The sequence below is a fragment of the Sebastes fasciatus genome, chromosome 13, assembly GCF_043250625.1.
Source record: "Sebastes fasciatus isolate fSebFas1 chromosome 13, fSebFas1.pri, whole genome shotgun sequence".
Taxonomy (NCBI): Eukaryota; Metazoa; Chordata; class Actinopteri; order Perciformes; family Sebastidae; genus Sebastes; species Sebastes fasciatus.
The window spans coordinates 17,534,329-17,554,901 of record NC_133807.1 but is presented as its reverse complement, the minus strand read 5'-3'; the positions used below and the strand labels follow the sequence as shown (position 1 = coordinate 17,554,901).

Sequence of the window (20,573 nt, the reverse complement as noted above, 5' to 3'; positions counted from 1 at the left end):
TATAGTGCAGGGTAACTCCAGTAGCTTAGTCTATGAAAGTGCACTGTGTGCATTATTATCTGTCATGCTACTCAAGTAAAGTATTGTACCTAAAAAACATGTACTTAAGTACAGCACTTGTGTAAATGTACTTAGTTACATACCATATTCATTCAGTACATTTACTGAAGCAAAGGATCTGAATACTTCTTCCATCACTGCTTGTTATTAAAATTAGAGTAATTCCAGTAAATGCAACATGCACATTAATGCAAATGGCACATTTTAAATACTTAACTGCTGGGCAGCTTAATCTACAATAATATATCAATGTAAGTTTTATGTATGTAAAATATAAATCTATAAAGTAATTAAAGCTGTCAAATAAATGTAGAGGAGTAAACTATACAATATTTGCCTCTGAGGTGTAATGGAGTAGAAGTTTAGCACATAATGGAAATCGATACACGACTATTAAAAAGTGCAGAATAGACTGTTAAAAATGAGTATAGTGCAGGGTAACTCCAGTAGCTTAGTCTTAAGTGCACTGTGTGTGTTATTATCTGTAGTGACTTAAACACAGCTTTATACAACCAGTATCACTTTTGCAAGAGGACATCCACGCCGTAACATAAAGAAATAACACATTATCTTTAATCAAATGAAAAAGAAGAAGCTGTTTTCTTAGTTGTTTGCACAATCTCTGTCATTGAACTACACGGTAGTGACATTGGGTAAAAGACAGATTATTTATGAAAATATGTGCTGCTATGTGAATCACATGTGTGCCGAATTGAAAGGAGGTCTGTAAAGTTTAAGAAGCGACTTAAATTATGTTATATATACGCGCAGTCTTTTGCTAACGTTGAGATGAATGCAAAATTGCAAGATATGTGATGGGAGTTCTTTTTTACCATTTAAGATCAAACTGAGCAACCACTTATTGGGGTTTTCCTACATACTCAATATTTTTTTCTTACATTCTCAATATTTATTATTATATTATAGACTTTTGTACAAAGGTTTTGGCAATATTTTAATAATGGTCATGCCAATAATGTCAATTTGAATTTAGATTATTATTAATTTTTTTTTAAAAGAAGTTAAAGTTTTTATTTATTTATTTATTATTATTATTTTAAATTTAGTTATCTTTTATGTTTTTGGTCCTTTCCTTTTTCCTTTTTTTGTATATGTTTTTTTTATGTTTCTATCAGATTTAATTAATTTATATGTATAAATGTTATTGTTTATGAAATTAATTCTGCTTATTTAATGGTGCAGTAATATTGTTATAGGGATGGGGGGTTGAGGAGGGGTATAATTTGTTTATACAATTATTTCTGTGTTTTATTGGCTTTTCTACAGAATACCAATAAAAAGACTTTGAACCAAAATTGGATTCAGCTACCCGTCTGTTGTTTTTCTTTCAGGTGAGGACCAGTGTCATCAACCATGGCAGGTGGAATTACAGAGAGCGGGGAACCCTACTCCCCATTTGTGAGTATCTCATACAAGATGCTGGGTTTAATTTCTATTCTTATATTATCATTATTTAAAGTCAGACATATATTTCACTGCTTTGTATATGTAGAGGGCGAGCTCTGCACACACTGCCTGTTGTCAATAAACTTTTTGGTAGCTACAGTAGGAGCTGCAGTGCACCACCTGACTGGGGAAATTACATTTTTGAATATTACAGCACTTTAAGCTTGGAGGATTAGAAGTTGTAGTAATTCGTCTGGTTACTTGCAGGTGCTTTAACCTTTACCGTGTGTTTTTTTTAGCTACTTAAATTGAATGCTCACTATGTTTCAAACGGTTCGTAAAGTTAGGACAAAGAAAAGCAAACTTTCTTTGTGTAATCAAATGAGTCATGTCTTTGGGAGTATAGGGTTCCTGAATATGAAAGTGCAGTGAAGAATGAAGAGGAAACTAAATTGCTTACACATCCTTTTTTAACACGCAAGGCCTCTTTATGGTCTGGACTCAGGAGTTTTTGACAATTCATTTAAGTCCCACACTGCTTACGTCAGCAAGACTTTGCCACAGAGATAAAGTTCTGCTGGTCATATGTTTTTTTCCAGGAAGCTATAGGCTTTGAATCATTAAAAGCACTCTGATACCAGATAGGTCTAAGTGCTGCCAAATTAACCCAGTTGCCATCCATGGCAATGGTTGAATAATCCAGCAAGTAGTCTGATCTTAATCAACCAAGGTACAGAGGAACACCTGATACTGCAGTGCTTGAGATTTTGTAATTCAAGCAAAACTAAAATGCAACAGAAAATGAAATTGTATATCCGAGTGTCATATTACACTTGAACATGTCTTTATACCTCTCATCCCACTCATGTCTTCTCCAGGTGGGGCTGGTGTATATGTTCAATCTGATTGTGGGAACAGGAGCTCTGACGATGCCCAAAGCCTTCGCTACAGCCGGCTGGGTGGTCAGCATAGCACTCATCTCCTCTTTAGGATTTATGAGGTAGGTATTGTTCTACCCATCTACCTCCTTTCCATTTCCCACATGCATCACCTATCGTTCTGTCCTGCATGCAACAACAGAGACAACATAAACACAGAGCTGAAGGCCGACATGTTCTACCAACGTCTGCCTTCTTTTGTTAGTTTATATTCAGATTCAGTATTAAAACCACACGTTTGGTGATGATGATATTTGTTCCCTGCTAAGATAAAAGCGATTATTAAGAAGACTTTTAATAACGAATGTTTTATTAATATCAAGCACACAAGGACAATCACGTTAGTTGTTAGTTAATTGTTTAAAAGTTAATAATTAACAAAAATTTGTATTACTGTCGGAACAAAATTCTGATGTCAAAATTGCTGATGATTCATAATAATTAATCTTTTAATTACCGCACATTACATAAGTGTGCGTTTAAATTCATTTCGAAATAAAACATTTTTAAATGTGATAATGTCTTGCCAGTTTGGCATAAATTGAATGTTCGTCCTTCTGTTTTCATTATTTTAAGATCCCATAATCAATATTTTAATAATAACAATGTATTAAATAGGGATGTAACGGTATACAGAATTCACGGTTCGGTACGTACCTCGGTGTTGGGCTCACGGTTCGGTACATTTTTGGTATAATAGAGAAAACAAAGAAAATGCAGAAAATAACTTTGAACATTCTACAGTTTCTCACTGGTCATAATTCTTACTTTAACAGCTAAGGCACTCAAATACTGGCATATTATCTATGAAAAATAAATTAATAACAAAACAACAGAAATGGCTGTAATATATAAATGTAATGTAAATGTAACCCAATATCCGCTGGGGATCAATAAAGTATTTCTGTTTCTATAATGCTCCATCATAAGACTCTGAACTATATATATTTCCTGAACAGAACTGTAACTTGTGCTGGTTCATACAGGGCAGGCACAACGGACTGACTGAAACACACATGTGAAGGTGCATTGTAGCAGGGCTCAAAACACTTTGACCATATACTTTGATTCTGTACTGTCTGGGATCGAGTGTGGTCGCACACATGCAGCGATAAACACTGTAATCGACACAATCAGGTGATGCCGTCGTAAATTTAATGTTTGAAGTGCATCCACAGAAATGTACCTGACTTCAGTTTAAGATAAGATAAGATGAAACTTTATTAATCCCCGGAGGGAAATTCAGGTGTCAAAGCAGCAACATCAGCAAAAAGAGTGAAACACAGGAGTGTTTCATGCAGCAGTGGCATGCATGCAGTTTGACACAAATCATTGTCCATTGAGCTTTATTAACCCAGCTAACCGGGCTAAACCAACCAGCATGCTACAGCTGACAACAACTGGTGCGCTGCCAAAACTTTCCAGTTAAAATTTCTGTTCCAGTTGTGCGATTAGTCGACATAAACAGCTGTTGGGTCACAGGGTGTACCGAAAGGATGTCACATACTGAACCGAATTAGCTCCCTTTGGCTTACGGAGCTTTATAGAGAGTTTCAGCTCATTGTTTACTGTTTTAATTCGCTCTCACCTCTCTCATTGTGTCATTTTAAGAGAAAAAGCTGTAAAAACCCACTGTCCACTACCTGCTCAGCAGCAAACAGCAGACAAGCACAGTTAGAGACTAGCTGGTGAACATAGTGGAGCATTTAGCAGCTAAAGAGGCAGATATTTCCTTCAGGAGTTGGTAGTAGGTGTTCACAATGTGTTTCTGCTGCTCCCAAGTGGCCAACAAATCAGTTATTGGTGGTTTAAATGAAACAGATTTTTGATATTTACATGAACTTGTTTTCTCTTTCAAGTTGCAATGATCAAGGCGAAAATAAAATGATAACGGAACAATTTCTGCACTTGATAACCAGTCATACTGCATTTGTCAATCAGTGTAACTAAAAGCTGCTCGTTAACCTGTCGCGTCTTCTTGTCTTACGTTCTTCCCTCTCTCCTCACCAGCTACATGACCACCACGTTTGTGATCGAGGCGATGGCGGCGGCCAACGCTCAGCTGCGCTGGAAGAGGAGAGAGCAGGAAGAGGTGAGATAACGTGTGCATATCTTTTAACAGGACGTTGGCTGGATGGACAGTTCTCTATTTGCTTAGAGAAGTGAATGTTCCACTCTGTCAGAGTTTGTCTAATAATGTCTAACATGAAGCCAAACACTATTTACACCCTGCAGGCAGAACAGTGGAACTAATGTTCGTATAAATGCAGTGCAGGGGCATTTCCAGTCCTTAGCTCTGGCGCATGTGCTTACAGGTCTTGTTCTGACATGTCGAAGCATGTTTAGGCAGCTACTAACAGAATTTACTTGAACTATCTTTTTCTTTAACAAAGATAAACCTGTTAATTAATCAGTGTCCAAATAAACACAAATCCAGAGTGACTGCAGTCAGGGGGAGAGATGGTGTGCGTATACAGAACCGCATTGTGAGACAGATTAATGAAAAAGATCCTTTCTTCCTTTGGAGCACGCCGGATCTAGCTTGTTTAATTGATTCTTAAAAATAGACTTATGCAAATCCTGCTATGGTACAGATTTCACACTGAGGACACAAGTACTGGATAATATGGGAGCGTGCAGTGTGGGCAGTAGTGCACTCACTACAGGATGTTTCACAGTGGATTTGTATTAGTTATAACGTCATATTTTGCTTGTGTGGATTTCTAATAATTTGCATTACTCATTTAAAATGTAAACAGTCTGTCCTGTTGAGTTGAGGTGAAGCTGGAATCATGCTTGATGCCCGGGGTTAATGGCAGTCCTGCAACAGATATCTACAGCGTAGGTTTCAACCCTTGCTATCACCACCGTAACACTAGATCACACGTGATAAGGCCATATTTAATCATATTCCCCACAGAGTCTGTGTTTACATTCTTTCATTCACATTGGCTTAGAGTCATAATCTTGAAGATTTTCATTTAATCATTGCCTCCGATGAAAGCCCTCACTATTGCAGTATTACAAAGTGGGCGTCTGTGGCGACATTTTCGGGAAAAATCACAAGCGGCGCTCAGTTAGTGATGTGTTCTCCATCACCCAGCAGTGGTTGGTCTGCCAGAGAGGGTAGGCGGAGCTAACGCAACAGACTCGCTCTTCAACTCACTTGTGTGTGAAGCAGCGTATTGTTTTTTTTTTTGTCGTTGCGAACAAACAAAGTGCCCAACAAGTGTTATTGGAAAAAATGTGGGCTCCGCGTGCTATACAGTCATTAAAAAAAACGTTGTTATAAGTGAGGTGAGGGTCTCTAGTCTGTGATTATGTAACATATTAGTGTCCAAGTATCTCTGTAGCACCAAAGCTGAGTGACGTCTCTTATCAGTGATCTCGGGATGCACTGATCTGACTTTTTCAGTCCTGATACCAATAGAGATACCTGGGCTACGGGTATCAGCCGATACTGAGCACCGATCCCATATCAGTGTTTAATTAATGAGCTTAATGCCTCACTGTGTGGCAGTGCCACGGATCATTCTTTTATGTGTAAGGAAATATCAGGCTTGACTTAAATATTGCTTTACTAACTTTGTGTAACAAATACATACTTGTACATTTAGTGAATAGTTATTTATTTCTAAAATAATAAATCGCGCACCAACAACTTGGTAAAAAGCTTCAAATTTAACAGGAATTACAATTCAAGTGTAAACCTTTTTTTGCAGAAACAAACTGGTCAAAACTATATAGTATAATATAGTATATAAACATGGCATTGAATCAAATAGATTGGCCCCAAAATGAAGAGACTATAAAATATTTAATGTTTTTAAAAGGTGAAAAGAAATCATCCTTTTTAATAGGAAGCTATATTATATATTTTTTATATTAGAAGGCTGTCGTTTTATCGTCCAATCGTAGCACAAGTGAAATGTGTCTCTGGCCACTCGTCTATAAGAAACCCAATTTGGATGAAGCCGTCAGTAAAGGACTGTGCTCGATTATCAAGGGAAACAACCCACCCTTCAATCATTTTTTACTTTGACTAAGACTTTAAATGGCACGGCCTTTGCTTTTTGGCTCTCCCCTGGTACAGAAGTCATCTTGCTTAATGCCTGTGGGTTTCCAGTTGAGGAGTTATGTGCCCGAGGACAATAGCCCGGCTCTGACTGAGCCCCAAACACTCGGCCTTGATTCATGGCTCCTGTACTTCTCTCAGCGTTTTTCCTCCCACGTAATGGAAAACAACAGAGGGAGAAAACTGGAAATGTTCACCGCTGAATGCTTTTTATTTCTCTCTGCTTGAGTGAAGCATATTAACAAAAATAAAGCGATGCATCATATATGTTTTCCAAGAAGGTTTCCACAGAAACTAGAGACCATGAGTTCGATAATGGTCCTTCTGTCTGCATTACCTGCGTTAGAAATAATTGTAAGCCTGTTCATATGGAAAACAAGGCAGATTTGTAGGCAAAGATAAAGCACATTATCCAATTCTGGCCTTTATTCACAACTCTGTGGCATAAAATATCACATAAGTGAGTGATGTTCTGATTAAATAGTTAATGTTTGGCAGTGGCTGTGGAGATATGGCCGCCCTCTGCTGGAACTTTAAGTGAAATGCGACTAGATTGTATAATTCTCTCCCCAAATGTTAAAAATCCACAAAGAAATAATGTCAGCACTTTCTTTTACTCGTCTATAATTTCCTGGAAAAAAGTGTTATTTGGGACTAGTTACAGGGAAACTAGTGACAATATTGTAAACAGTTTAATTAGCAGATGATTTCCAGAGAAATTCTCTGGAATGGAGCTGCTCCATTCAAACCCATGGAAATGTGTTATTATTTTATTCTTAGACACGTTATCCTCTATATAAGGGCTGCAACTAACAGATGTCACTATGGATAAGTTGGTCGGATGATTACTGGGTTAGGAAATAAAAAAAAAATAAAAAAATTCTGCCACACAATTTAATTAGTCTAACTTTTCTGTAAAATACCGTAAAGTTTTACCTTTCAACCTAAAAAAAGTCATTTAAATACGATGGAACTGCTCACAGCTGAAAGACCCTGCACCCTGTACGTGGAGTCATATATAGACAGTGCTTCGTATTAATGTATCACAAGCAAAAAGGTGGGGAGCCGGTGCTCTAGATTACACTAGCGACTAATTAAAATGAATTAATTGGAAGTGTAGAAATTGAACACCATCTCCTTTTCCATGTAATTGGTACCGCCTTTTCCAGGATGAATTTTCAGTTTCATATAATTTCCTTTCTAGAAAATTATAGTATAGTTGGTTTGTCTCAAAACTGTCTTTGTATTAAGTCATTTCTTTTAGACATAGTATGTGTACTAATGTTGTCATTGCTCCGTCCTGCTTGGTCATAGAAAACTGCTCCACTTCGGATTTACAGACTTACATGTAGTCTTGTGTTTTACAAAGTTAGTTTGACTTTGTTCATGCCTTCAGGCAGCGATAAAGGAACTGACTCTCATCCATAGCTGAACATGTTAGTCTGTTTTTGTGTCGGGATGCTGATGTTTGCTGTTTGTCACAGAGCCATTAGCTCCTGTCACTCCTCATCTCCTCTTCGTCCCAGCCAGCGTGTCACTGTTTAATTCAGCTGATGACAATCACAAAGTTGACTCATCATTGACAGCTAATTGACATTAATCTGCGGAGAATTTGTGAAATGATAACAAGCGATGTGTTATCGGTGTGCAGTACTCCATTCTGCAAAGTGCTTCCCAGCTGTTGCTTGTAATTTCCAGATGTTGCCTTCCCCTGCGTCACATACAGAACAACTAAACACTGTGTTAACCGCTTGTGAATTGAATGTTGTTTATGTTGAGAAATTAGGAAAACAGGCAACTAAAATAGAGCTTCACACACTCGTGTTATCTCTACAGGTCAACGACAGCGACTCAACCTCTGAGTATTCGGATGATGATGTCATGGTCCGAGGTCGATCGGAGCCGGAGACGAAGCCCATCTTGTCTGTCCGTAAGTGTCGTAAGTTTGACGAGTGTTTACGGTACATCGATTTATTACAAACAAGAGGTTGAGCTGTTTTAAACTGGACTGGACATCGTTACATTCTGGTAAATCAACCTGTCAACCAGTTTGTTTTTCTTCTGAGGACAGTCTGTGTTAAATATGTATCTATCACAACAGAAGATTGAGAAAGCATTCTTGAAAATGCACTTTTCAAAGTTATCTTATGCAGAGTTTTTTTTTAAATTAAAAATGAACTAGAGGATGTTGGGGTCACCAAAGTAAATTTTACAAGATAATTATGTGCAGATTATAAAATGTAATTTACATTTTTTTATGTTTCTAATCATATGATTCATATTTAATTATCAGTCTGTCAAACTGTTAATAATTTGTTTTTATTTTAAGACCGGTGTTCCTGTGTAGGCTAAGCATTGACTCTAAAAGCGAGCGATGAAACAGTTTGCGCTGCAGAAAGTGTACGCCTTGTGATGCGAGACCAGTTTCAGAAAAAATAAAGTCAAATCAAATCATCAGGCTGCTCTTTGACATTTATCTGTGCGTGGTATTTACTGCAGATGGCCTCTTATGTTTTCACAGAGCGATCAGGAGGTCACGTCGATCAGTTCGACATCGTGGAGCGGGTCGAGATGGGTCAAATGGCCTCCATGTTCTTCAACAAAGGTAATATTCGTCTGGCCTCAAGCGTCTGCTCTCGCTGCCCATTATTCAATTAACTGCAGCCGCCATCATTAGCCGCGTGTAACACATTTATGGAGGAGCAGTGAAGGTTGTGTGGGATGATTCAGAATTAACTCAGAATTTTTTACACCTTTTTATGTCCGATCCTCACATTCACAAAGGAAGGCTGCCGGCTCTCTAATTGGATGTAATTATATATGGATAAATTGCCTTTGGTTGTAATTACCTGTTTGAGACTCCATCAAGGCTGTTAATCTCCCTACTGTGCATGTGTGAGGGAGGGGGACTTGTGGCAAAGATGGTAAGGCTTCTGCCTGAATGATTTGGGCGCTAATGAACCCTCTGTTAACTTGTGATGGCAAATTGAAAGCAGAATCACGTTCTCCTTGAACCACACGGAGCAACCTCGCGGCTTTACATTCCTCAGTCACATCAGTACATTGTCCTGGCCTTGTCTCCTCCCTCCCCTTGTCTGCTTGCATTACGCCGACCAGCTCTTCTTCACCAGATGCGAGTGACTCAACGGTCCGCGGCGTCCCTGTTGTCGCAGGCATAAAGGAACAACAAAAGGTCAAAGCTCTGACAACATCATCTGCGTCGACGCGTTCGGTCCTTCAGCATTTTAACACTAGGTGGAGCACTCGGCACACACGGTGTAGCACTCGGCCCGTGTTCACACCCACACGTGTGAACGCACTCATGCATGCCGTCATGCAGCTCATGCTGTTAAAGCTGCAGTGTGCTTGCATCCATCCAGCCTCTTGTCACTCAGCTTGACTGTCCTGCTCGTTAAAGGTGAAGTGCTAAAAAAAAAAAATCTTTGCTGATGACCTTTCCCATTGTGAAACAGGCTGTGTGTAGGTGAGGCACGTGGAGGAGGTATCGATTGGCAATAAGGAAATTAGTTTTCTCCCCTCTTCTCTCTCTCTCCCCATGCTATTGGAAAGCTGCCCAGTGACTCTAATCAGAAATGAATTAGATAGGCACGAGTCCCAGCACATGCTGGACGAGGAAAAGGGAAACGCAGCTCTTTTGTCTCTCCTGACAGCACCGACCTGCTCGCTTTCTACCTGATGTCCTGACTTTTTGAGAGCTTCCTTTTTGTGCACAAATGAAGAAAGTTGAAAGTTGTCAGTTATATTTTTAGATATCTGAAATGTTAGATCGTCGTAAACACAAGAGACTATTCAAAACTTTTTTTTTTTACTATCTGATCAAATCTGCCTGACATTTGATGCCAACTTTTGGTACTTTTCAGTCCAGTTTTTTGATAGTCTTTGCTGTGGACGTAGGGTTGGATTATACTCGATCAGAACTAGTTTTTACAAGGTGTTGTCCGACCACAACAGAAATCAAAAGTACTTATACCTGTTATGTACAGTCACACTGGAATGTGGAGGGAAAAGCTGTCTGTCAAAGAGAGAAGTGGGGGACGCCATATGGGGATATTTAAACAATATTTTCAGATAGGCGTTCAAAGTGTTGCACTCAGTTGTTCATGTGCAAATTGACGGAGATAGTTGTGTTACAAAAAAGCGAGCGCCACTAGAGAGAAAGTTCAAACCGTGGCTCCTTGTCTCACCTCCGCATAGCTGACCATTCACTGTGTGATGTGGACGTGAATGTCAGATTATCAGTTACAGGAATGATCGGACACAGAGGGGGTTTTCCGAAACTATTCGATCATCCGACAAGCAGTTCTTATGAAGTATATTGGCCGCTGAAAGCTGAAGCAGTTATTTGATTAATTGATTAGTTGATCGACACTCTCTGGTTCAGCTTTTCTTTGTCATATATGACATTAAATTACACAAATTACACTGTTAGTTGGACAAAGACGACACATTTTTGGGGAAATTGTGTTGATCAAACAATTAATCAATTAATGATATAAAAATCTACTCCAAAATATTTTTTAGTCCACAGTGATTCCACTCCTCTTGGAGAGATGTTCATCATTGATAAACTTTGTTGTTGGACTTTTTCAGTGTTAGTAAAGTTTTAGACTCGGTGCCAGTCGAGAGCACTAATAGAAAGGATTCAAACAGACTGGTGCAGCTGGCCACTCTGCATGACCTCTGCATGCTCAGACTAATGATAATTTATGTAAAAACATGCTGAGGAGGACTGGTACAACTGTCAACAAACTTACAGGTCACTGGATACGCAAATGTAGTGAAACAAACAACAAATCTGAATTTGTAATTGTACAGTGTGAGTTTCTGTCTTACTCTTTTGCAGGTCAAATGATACTTTAGTATTCCATGTTAACAAATTGAATATCTTTGTGTTTTTGGAGTGTTTGTCAGACCATGCAAGCTATTTTATTTTCAACCTGGGCTCTGGAAACTTGTTCTAACATTTTACAGAGCAGACAATTAATGGATTAATCAAGATAATAATGAGCAGACTAATTGATAATGAAATTAAGTGTTGCTTGCAGCCCGAGCTGTGCTTCTTTCTTTATCTCGTTTTTGCCTCTTGGTCAGACTTTATAGATTTGCTTTAAATAAACTGCTAAATCTAAGAAGAAGCACCAGCAGGCCGTTAGGAGCTATTCATTTCTTTGTTTACGAATGTAAATCTCAGCTCTCTTCCGAGGGAAGGGCTGTGCAGTTTGTTAGATGTGACAAATTAATTCAAAGCAACTCCAGGAAAACAAAACCTAAATTGCAAGGGATTATGGGTGTGTGGCGACAGATGTCAACATCTGATAGCCAGTGGTTTGTCTTTCTTGGAAAGCGGAGCAAAACTAAATCAACTGAGGGTGAAAATTGCAGTCTGGACTGATGATTGTATTCAGCTTTTTTTTTTTTTTTTCATGCATTCAAGCATCTAAATAACGAGAGTGCAAACAAGTCCATCAAATTACAGGATGTTGAAACAGCTTTAACACCACTCCCTCACTCTTCACAGAGAATAAACTGTAGGCGTGACTGCACGCTGTCTTTCTGTCCTGCACCTCTGCAGGCAATTAAAAGGCATCTCTCCCGCTGTTGAAGAGGCACTCTTAGAGGGCATTTGACTTCCTCCTGGACTGAAATTGACATGGCAGCAGCAGCGGCGGCGAGGCAGGCTTGGAATAAGGCCATGAGTATCGTATCAGCCTGACCTGCCGCCACTGACAGGAATGTTGATGGGGGGCTGGTTTATCTGCACCACTGTGGAAAAGGTGTTACTATAACCTTCACATTGATGATTTTGAAAGTTGATTAGAAGACGACTTTGGCTAAAGTCACAAAGAGAGAGTGAGAGAGAGTGAGAGAGCGCTGTCCTTGCATCAGCATCTTGTCTCAGCTTGTCTTACCTCTGTGATGTGATGTGCTGGTTAACATGGCGGCTGTGCAAACAGCACGATTGTTTCTTCAACGTGAGCCGCCTCCTCCCCTGACATACGGAGGACCATGGCGCCGAATAGTAATTTACTCCGCTGTAACCCGGGCATCTTTCTTTAACGAGAGCCAAACATGGACACATCCATTTTTAATACTTCACTGACTTTTACCTAAATGTCATACTTGTGCATTTGAGAGTGCTGGCAAAATTAAAATCTGGAGTGCCTGAGCCACTGGGAAGATAAATGGACATGTTTGCCTCAGCTTGCAGCCCGATCATTTTCTATAAGCCACCGCTACAATAGTTTCTGTGTCAGCTTTGTAAGAGATGCACTTTAATTTCAGGGACTATAATGGCTAACCGTCATCAAACAAACAGATTGATACTACAAGTTGAGTCCCAGGAAAGAAGCTCGCTCCATGACAGTTTGATTTGTTTTTTAAAAAAGGCCTGTTATGTTGTTTAAGTTTAAAATCTGTTCAGTCTTTTCACACCTCAGCTCAGCTTCCTGGTGGTTAGAGGCATATGTGGAGCTGTGGGGGAGAAAGTAATAGAAGTAGCTCAGATTTTAGAAGACTCGTTTCTGGTTTCAAGGTGTGTTAGCATGTTTTTACAGCAGTAGAAAATAGATGATATTGCCATGTTAAGGGGCTTTTACTGGGCAGTTTGGTAGAAGAATCCGTGCTGAGGTATGGCCAGGTCATGTCACATCTGCTCAAAGCCTACAGAAGAAATGGCGTCCTCTATGATAGCATTGTTGCTGCATTGTACCTCCCATCTTATTACTGCCTGCTTCTCTCTGTCAGTCATGTTCTTATAACATGATCATGTTGTGAGCAGTCACGATAAAATATAACAACCGAGCCAATCAGAGTCTTGTTGGCATGATTAGGAATAGGGATGTCATCTTCCTGCGCAAGAAAATGGTGATAGTCATGGATAAGATTGACGGCACCATACAGGTTGTTGTTGTAAGTTGACTTACAGAAATAACGGCGTCAGGTATTGTATCATCCTCAATCGACATGATAGGCCGATACATACTTGTCATTTTTCTTTTTAAGTCTTGAATATTGATGTTGTTAAAAATAGCCATAGCTAAGATCTGAATCTTTCTATCTTTTCCCCGAGTCCTAGATGTAAAAAAAAGTCACTTTGGTGTCAATTAAAGCTCCGATGATTTGTTGATGGTCAGAAAATGAATCAGATATAACTATTCTAATAATTGATAAACTGTTTATGTTTACGTTTTTCAAGCAAAAGAGTCAAACATTGTGATAGTTCAAGGTTTTCAGATGTGAGAATTTGTTGCTTTTCAGTGACCTACATTGTATGAGATTGATTCTTTTTGAATTTTGGAAAGACAAAACGAGACGTTTGATGATCACATTGGAGTGCAGGAAATTATAGTTGTCATCTTTCTGTTTTTGTGTGTTTTACTGATCAAATGATTTATCGAGAATATAACAGACATTCAGTGTGTCACCTGCATCACACAAGTTGTGTTGACAAGGTAGACCTAAACTGGGCATGACTTACACTGTACTGTCCTATTTACTTATTTTTAGAGACATATTGTTAATGGTGTTGTTGCCTCTGGGGTTGGCTCAAATTAGATTTGATCTGTGGAAGTCTATAATCTCAGTTCATCAAAATTTGACTCTGCTATTCCCACAAGAAGACGAATTGGAATATAAGGAGGTTAATGAGGTGAAATTCAAAGTTAAAATTAACATTCCCCCTTTTTATTTCAGACGTTCTCAGTGTGACGGCGGCACATCCTCATGAGTTATTTGTGACTTTACAGGAGGTCAAAGCAGACTTTTTGTAATAGGATACTTAAAATAACTTATTTTTCCATTCCTATTATGTAACGTACAGTATTAAAGACAGACTGTTTAATCTTTATACTTTTTTTTCTGTAGCTGCTCTCAGAGAGGCTGTCAGGTCTGCTGTCAGTCAGAAGCAAAGCGATGATGGATAGTGATGCGTTTCACAGCTACATGAAAGACTGGGCTCGTATACGTGAAGACCCATTTTGCATCTTTTTTGCCCGTGGCTCTGGGTAATTGAGAAATATTAGTTACAGTGCCGTGAAGGCCTGCATCCCTGTGGTCATGCAGGGCTCTCGCCCCGCTATCGCTTACTGACAGCGGCGGCAGAGTACAGTACGTCCTGTTTCTGCTATCTGCCACTGAGACACTAATAGGCCTCGTCCAATGTGGTGCCACAGGAGACATTACGCATGAGTAGAGAAGGGTTTGTTTCTTCAGCTGGCTGAGATAGAATTAATTTTCCTTCCTCCTCCTTAACCCTGAACCATACTGTGTGCCAGTCCAGTTTGAACTTGGACTATATATTAATATCATATTATATCATTCTGCTTGAGTCTGACCTCATTTCATCAGTTGCTTCACTACAGAACTACTTATGTTGTATTTTCCATTTGAGGGTGCATGAAAATTTGTGCGCACAGGATTGACATATAGCTTCTTAACCTGCTAGCTACCATATTGACCTTGATTATTAAACCAACAATAAGAATGAAATCTGACCAGAATGCACCAGCCACAGTAACATATTGAACAAAAGCAAGATAAGCTTACAGTATATTTATGTTTTAAATGAAATTGTTTGAATAGGCCAAACATTAAACAGTATCCTACTGGTACGCCTATTTCTAACATAATTTAACCATCTAAAAATGAAAAATAGAACCACAGTTTATATTTTAATGAGACTCTGCCTGTTTCATTGATCCCCATGATCTTAAAATTGGAATTATTCTCCCCATCAGTTCTTGGTTTACTTGGCCTACTTGTAACCCTCTGGTTAAAAAAACAAAAACCCTGTGGATCATCTGACTGGCATTAACATTAGTGTCTTTTGAAGGCTGTTGTGGGGTTCAGTTGTTAAGATAGTGGACATACAGTGGTATATGAATCTTGAGATTGCGATGAATCCATGAATCCGTTTATACCAAACATTTCATGCTAGCTTACTGGGACTAAATATCACTCCAAAGTTGAGCTGTCTTTACCGCGAGGTCCATGACACCTCAGTGGCAAATGGCAATGTTATGGCCAGGCTGTTTGTGCTCCCTCCGGCACAGCGTGTGTACGTCAAGCCCCCAGGAAGAGCGCCGGTCGTTGATGCAAATTTGAATAGTGGCCAAACGGCGGTACTACAACTTCCGTATCCGTCACGTGACGCCATTGGGCCCAAAAAGACTTATTCCCATAGACTTACATCGGGAAAGAGACGTCTGTAACTCAGCGGATACTTTTTTTGGTGAATCAACTTCCCAGTACGAACAATCTAATATGACTTATTTAAATCATTAGGTCCTAAAAGTTGTAAAACGCACTAATAGCCAAGTTTTTTCCTTCCTCCATTCATGTGAAAGAGGCCTGGTGCCTAAGTGCACCTAAGTGCCTAACGGCGGTGCTGGAACTATCCAAAACTTGTCTTTGTCAACATGTTGATGCTGATTTTGTGATGATACATGTATTTATACTTATTTCCACAAGATTTCATGCAACTCTTCAAATTACTCCGCTATTGTTTAAACGATAGTATATTGAAGATACAATACCTGAATTTCGATACCAAAACCATACTTTCAAAACTTTCCTTTGAGAAATACAAAAATATTTTTCTACAAAACCGCTTATTTAATTTAACTTCAGTTAAATGTTAAATGTTAGAGGCACGGTGAGATCATGCAACTCAATCAGAAATTAAGTATTTCCCAGGTTAGAATTTAAACCGTTGTACCTCATGGTACAGCAAAGGTAGAAAGAAAGGACATTTTCACAGTTAAAAAGTGCAAACAGAAGTTCTTTGAGCTCCTAAAATGGGTCATGTTATACATTTCACTTGGCTTGCATCTTTTTTTCAAAAATGAAATGAAGCACAACATTTCAAAGTTCTTCAATCATTGCAATCGTCTCTGTTGATTGCCCCATTCAATCTGTCTGTTAATGCGTTTATTGATTTATTTGAAGTTACCTTCAAAATTACATAGAATGCATATAATACCACTTTTAACTAGTATGATATTTTAGAAAATGACTTTATTTTTCATGCAATGAGTTCTATCTCTTTTCTGACTTTTGAGTGGAATTGGAGGGTTGGATGTTTTGTGGCTTCTCACCAAAGAGACTTTTGAATTGATTCACAGAACCATCATCAGATGTGATGCGCCAATAGAGGCAAACACATATACAGTTTTGGTATATACACAAACTCAGCCCTAAAAGCCACTTAATAAATGGTTACACACAGCTACAAAGCTGAAACGTGGCTAGAATATGATCAAAAGAATAATATGCCAGTTCTGATTCAATTATTTAAGCGTGAACACCGCATGATGCCAGGGGGCCTGGCTAAAAATTACACTTGCTTATATGCATGCTCAATATGGAGTGACAGAAAATTAATTGGCAGCTATTTTGATAATTATTTAAGTCATTTTTAAACCTGAAATGTCAAAACTCTCAGTTTCCAGCTCTTAAATGTGAAAATGTGCTGCTTTTGTCTGATTTGTATCAGTGTAAGTGGATTATTTTGGGGTTTTAGACTTTTGGTCAGACAAAAAAAGCAATCTGAAGACATGACAGTAAGCTCTGTGATGGGCAGTTGTTGGTTTTTTACATTGTCTGACATTTTATAGATCAAACAATCGAGAAAATAATTGTATCAGCTAATTTTGACTTCCTGCAGTCTCTAATGTTGGTTTCTTTTTGAGTAAAACGTACAATATGTCATTTTCTGCCGCTATGGGTCCCTCAATCAAAACAACAGCAAAAGAAGGAGTTTGGTGACGTGATGAAGCAGCGTGGGATCATGGGAGTTGTTGTCTTCATTGCAGTCAGCTTCTCCTGGTTAGGATTCCTTCAGTGTTCATCGTTCAGGAGGTTTTTATTATCAGCAGAGGTCTCCTCCTCTCCAAAACAAACAGACCCACTGATTAAAACTGGTAAAAACACTGAATAAAGCAGTTTCATATTAAAAATCTGTGTGTACCTGATGCTGTTCGGCAGACACAGGACGTCCCAGAAGGTCTGCAAGCTGAGCTGCTGCTAACGTTTGCTCAGCTTGTTTCTCTGATAACTTGAGATTAAGACGTCCGATGACTAAAATCCTTCATCCGATTAAAAACAACCAAGATCTATAAATTGTATCGTAAAAATGTGGTTTAAAAATGGATAAAAAGTCAATTTTTGACAGCTTCTGGCAGACAACCACAGCACCGACCAAATGAAACAAACCATTGATTAAAATGACAGATTTTGGTTGTTTATAGTCTGCCAGTTCCTTATGTTTTCAACTTTTATCACAGCTTAATCTAACTGTTTGATCGGCACCCTCAGCCCTTAATTCATAAAAGAATCAGCGTAGCCCTCAAAGCTGTGAATCTGTCACTTTTTATTCCTTTTTAATGGACACTCTGCTCTAATTTCCTTGACAGTAATGAATTAGCTGAGTGGTCCAGTTGGACGCTTGAACCCCCTCTGAGAATTCAAGAGCATGATGGATGTGTGGTGCACCGTGATGGTCTGTCTGCTGGTTAAAGCCCTCCATCTTGTCCTGGCAAAGCCGGTCGGGGCCGGGGCCTGCCAGTCGAGTGTGGAGGGAGAGAAAAGGGCAGATGGGGAAGAGCTTGTTGCTGTGGAGAGTAAAGGCTGACGGGGAAAATCGCTTTCATGGAATGATTAGTTTTTTAATTAATGCTATTAATATTTTTTCATTGGACCAATAAGAAGTGCCTCTGCTGTCCCAGAAAAGCGATGTGGATGGAGGGATGTAGTGAGCGGAGGTGTGGACGAGAGTACATTTTAATAGAGACGGCACCATAGTGGTAAAGTTTGACATGTGGTCGATCAACTATATTTCATGATTAAGTATTTAGACGGCTGATGAGAAGATGAAGAATGTGTTTGCTCTTCACCTCTTGACCTCGTGTTACTTTAAAGAGATGATCATTTGTATATCAATTACTCAACCCCGTGTTACCTCGAGTTCTTGAAGAAAACTTAGTTTTTCTCTCGTGTCTCCACGGTGAACAAAGAATCCAAAAACAGAGAAAGGTCTTGATGAATTGAAGTAAATGGGGGGGCCGCGTTTAACAACAGCAAAACTATATTAAAACGTCTATTTACAAACTCTCACACAACTTAGGCAGTATAATCCAAGTCTCGTTTATCCAGTCGTATGCTCGCTACTTCCCAAACACATGCATCTTTACTAGAACCTTACTATTTGCACAAGCGTGAGACTGTTTATGCAGAAGTACAGTTTAAGAATCTGTTGATTTTTTCCCACATAGACAAACTCTTTATTCGTTTTTTGTCTTTCAGTTGGCGTCAATATGTTCTACATCTGCATCATAGTCTATCTGTACGGAGACCTGGCCATCTACGCAGCAGCTGTGCCTCTATCACTGATGGAAGTCGCCTGGTAAGACCAATACACACACTTTATCACATTCATTCTCACTTTTATTGCGAAATAAGACTTATATATAGATGGATTTTATGGACGTTTCTTCTTGAAGAACATTTGCTACTCTCTGTTTTGGCAAGTTGGAGCACATCTGTCTTAATCTCACTGGCTCCTCTTCCCCAACACGTTGGTCCTTCTGAACTCAAGATTGAGACAATAAAGCTTTGCTGACAGAGGCCTTTAGGCCCGCTGACCTCTTATCGCTGCTCCTGGCGTCTGAGTCGTGTTGACTTGCTTCCAGGCACATTTTTATTGCAAGTCTGTTAGCCAGACTGGGCGAGAATAAGGTATTTTATATAGTTACAGTCTCTGCCCTGCAGATCCTTAGTGCCGTTGTAGTGAGATGATTTCCTAATGGGGACGGTTAAAGTTTCTGACAGTGATGTCTTTTGATTGGTTCAGGTAGTTTCAAAACGTTTTAAAGACAATAGGGCTTGGAGCCAAAGGGGCATAAGTACTATTTTGGGCAAAAATGAAAGTTCTCAGTGAGATCTTTTTAGTGCCAAAATAACACAACGGAAATGATGACCCATAGGTCGTAATTCAAAGAAAATGGAAATGCATAACCGTAACAGCCAACCTGAGCCAAAACAAAACACACTGAGATTCTCCTTTCTTCTATTTATAAAACCATACAGACAGAAAGATAAATGATTACCTAGACTGAGCTCTTATCTTTCCTCAGGACACTATGTTACGAATACTTTCACTTTACCCTCAATAAGCATTTGAAAAACTTCAAGTTTCCTTCATGTTCATTGAATTAATTTACAATAATACAATCATAGTTGTGGTTTTGAGTTGGAAAAGTCAGTGTAAAGTTTGCTTCTTCTTCTTCTTCTAATTGTTGTTGTGACAAAGCAGGCCTACGTCATCCTGTCCCGAGGCACGGCACACTGACGCTGTCTTATCGTATTAAATTCTCTTCCACTGTGGTCCAAACCCTGCTAACCTTCCAGCAACAATAAGTGTGAGATGTAACTGAGACTTCAAAAGCAGTTTTCTTTGCCTGAAGGCACAAACTGCAGACTTGTTAGCAGCATGAGCAGAACTGGGGAGAATTTACAAAATCTCTGTCTGTCACGCAACAATGATCGGTCTTGTGATTACTTTTAAGAGACACTCTTTGAGTTTACATGTTTTTTTTACATGACAAGTTGTAATGAGAGTTCAAACTTTGAATGTAAATCATAATGGTGACGGCCTGCAGTGTGCATCGGTTTCAGATGGCAACATCTCACAAGGTTGGGGTTAAACACTGAGCTCTGTTGTGTTTGTGTTTTTTTTGCCTTGTGCAGTGGAAACCACTCCTGCAGCGCTGGAAGTGTGAACTACAACGATACCGATCCCTGCTGGGGATCTGTGACGAGGAAAGATGCGTACCGGGTGTTTCTGGTAAGTCCAGCATGCACGAACATCTGTTTACCTGCCTGTTACTTGCCAAGTAGTTTGGAAACCACCACTAGTTATAGGCCGCCTCTTTTTAAAGGTGGAGTCAGCGATTCTGGAGAAAGATTGTTGATATTTGAAGGAGAATACATAAGGACTTAGGAAAAGACAACCGAGAATCTGACTGCACTTACACTATGCTACGTAATTATGTGATGGTGGATTTTATTGACGTGGG

At 39.2% G+C, this 20,573-nt stretch overlaps 1 protein-coding gene across 2 annotated transcripts in view; it reads left to right on the top strand.

Moving 5' to 3' along the window:
- tmem104 (transmembrane protein 104) overlaps nt 1–20,573 on the top strand; it is a 65,035-nt gene that overhangs the window by 1,296 nt on the left and 43,166 nt on the right. The window contains exons 2-8 of one of the 2 annotated variants that reach the window (XM_074655871.1): nt 1,413–1,479; nt 2,346–2,467; nt 4,416–4,497; nt 8,317–8,410; nt 9,002–9,085; nt 18,802–18,901; nt 20,245–20,341. In XM_074655871.1, coding sequence (XP_074511972.1) covers nt 1,435–1,479; nt 2,346–2,467; nt 4,416–4,497; nt 8,317–8,410; nt 9,002–9,085; nt 18,802–18,901; nt 20,245–20,341 — 624 coding nt within the window. In that variant the 5' untranslated portion in view covers nt 1,413–1,434. Of the gene's footprint in view, nt 1–1,412; nt 1,480–2,345; nt 2,468–4,415; nt 4,498–8,316; nt 8,420–9,001; nt 9,086–18,801; nt 18,902–20,244; nt 20,342–20,573 lie in introns of both variants that reach the window. The other variant, XM_074655870.1, reaches the window with a different exon arrangement.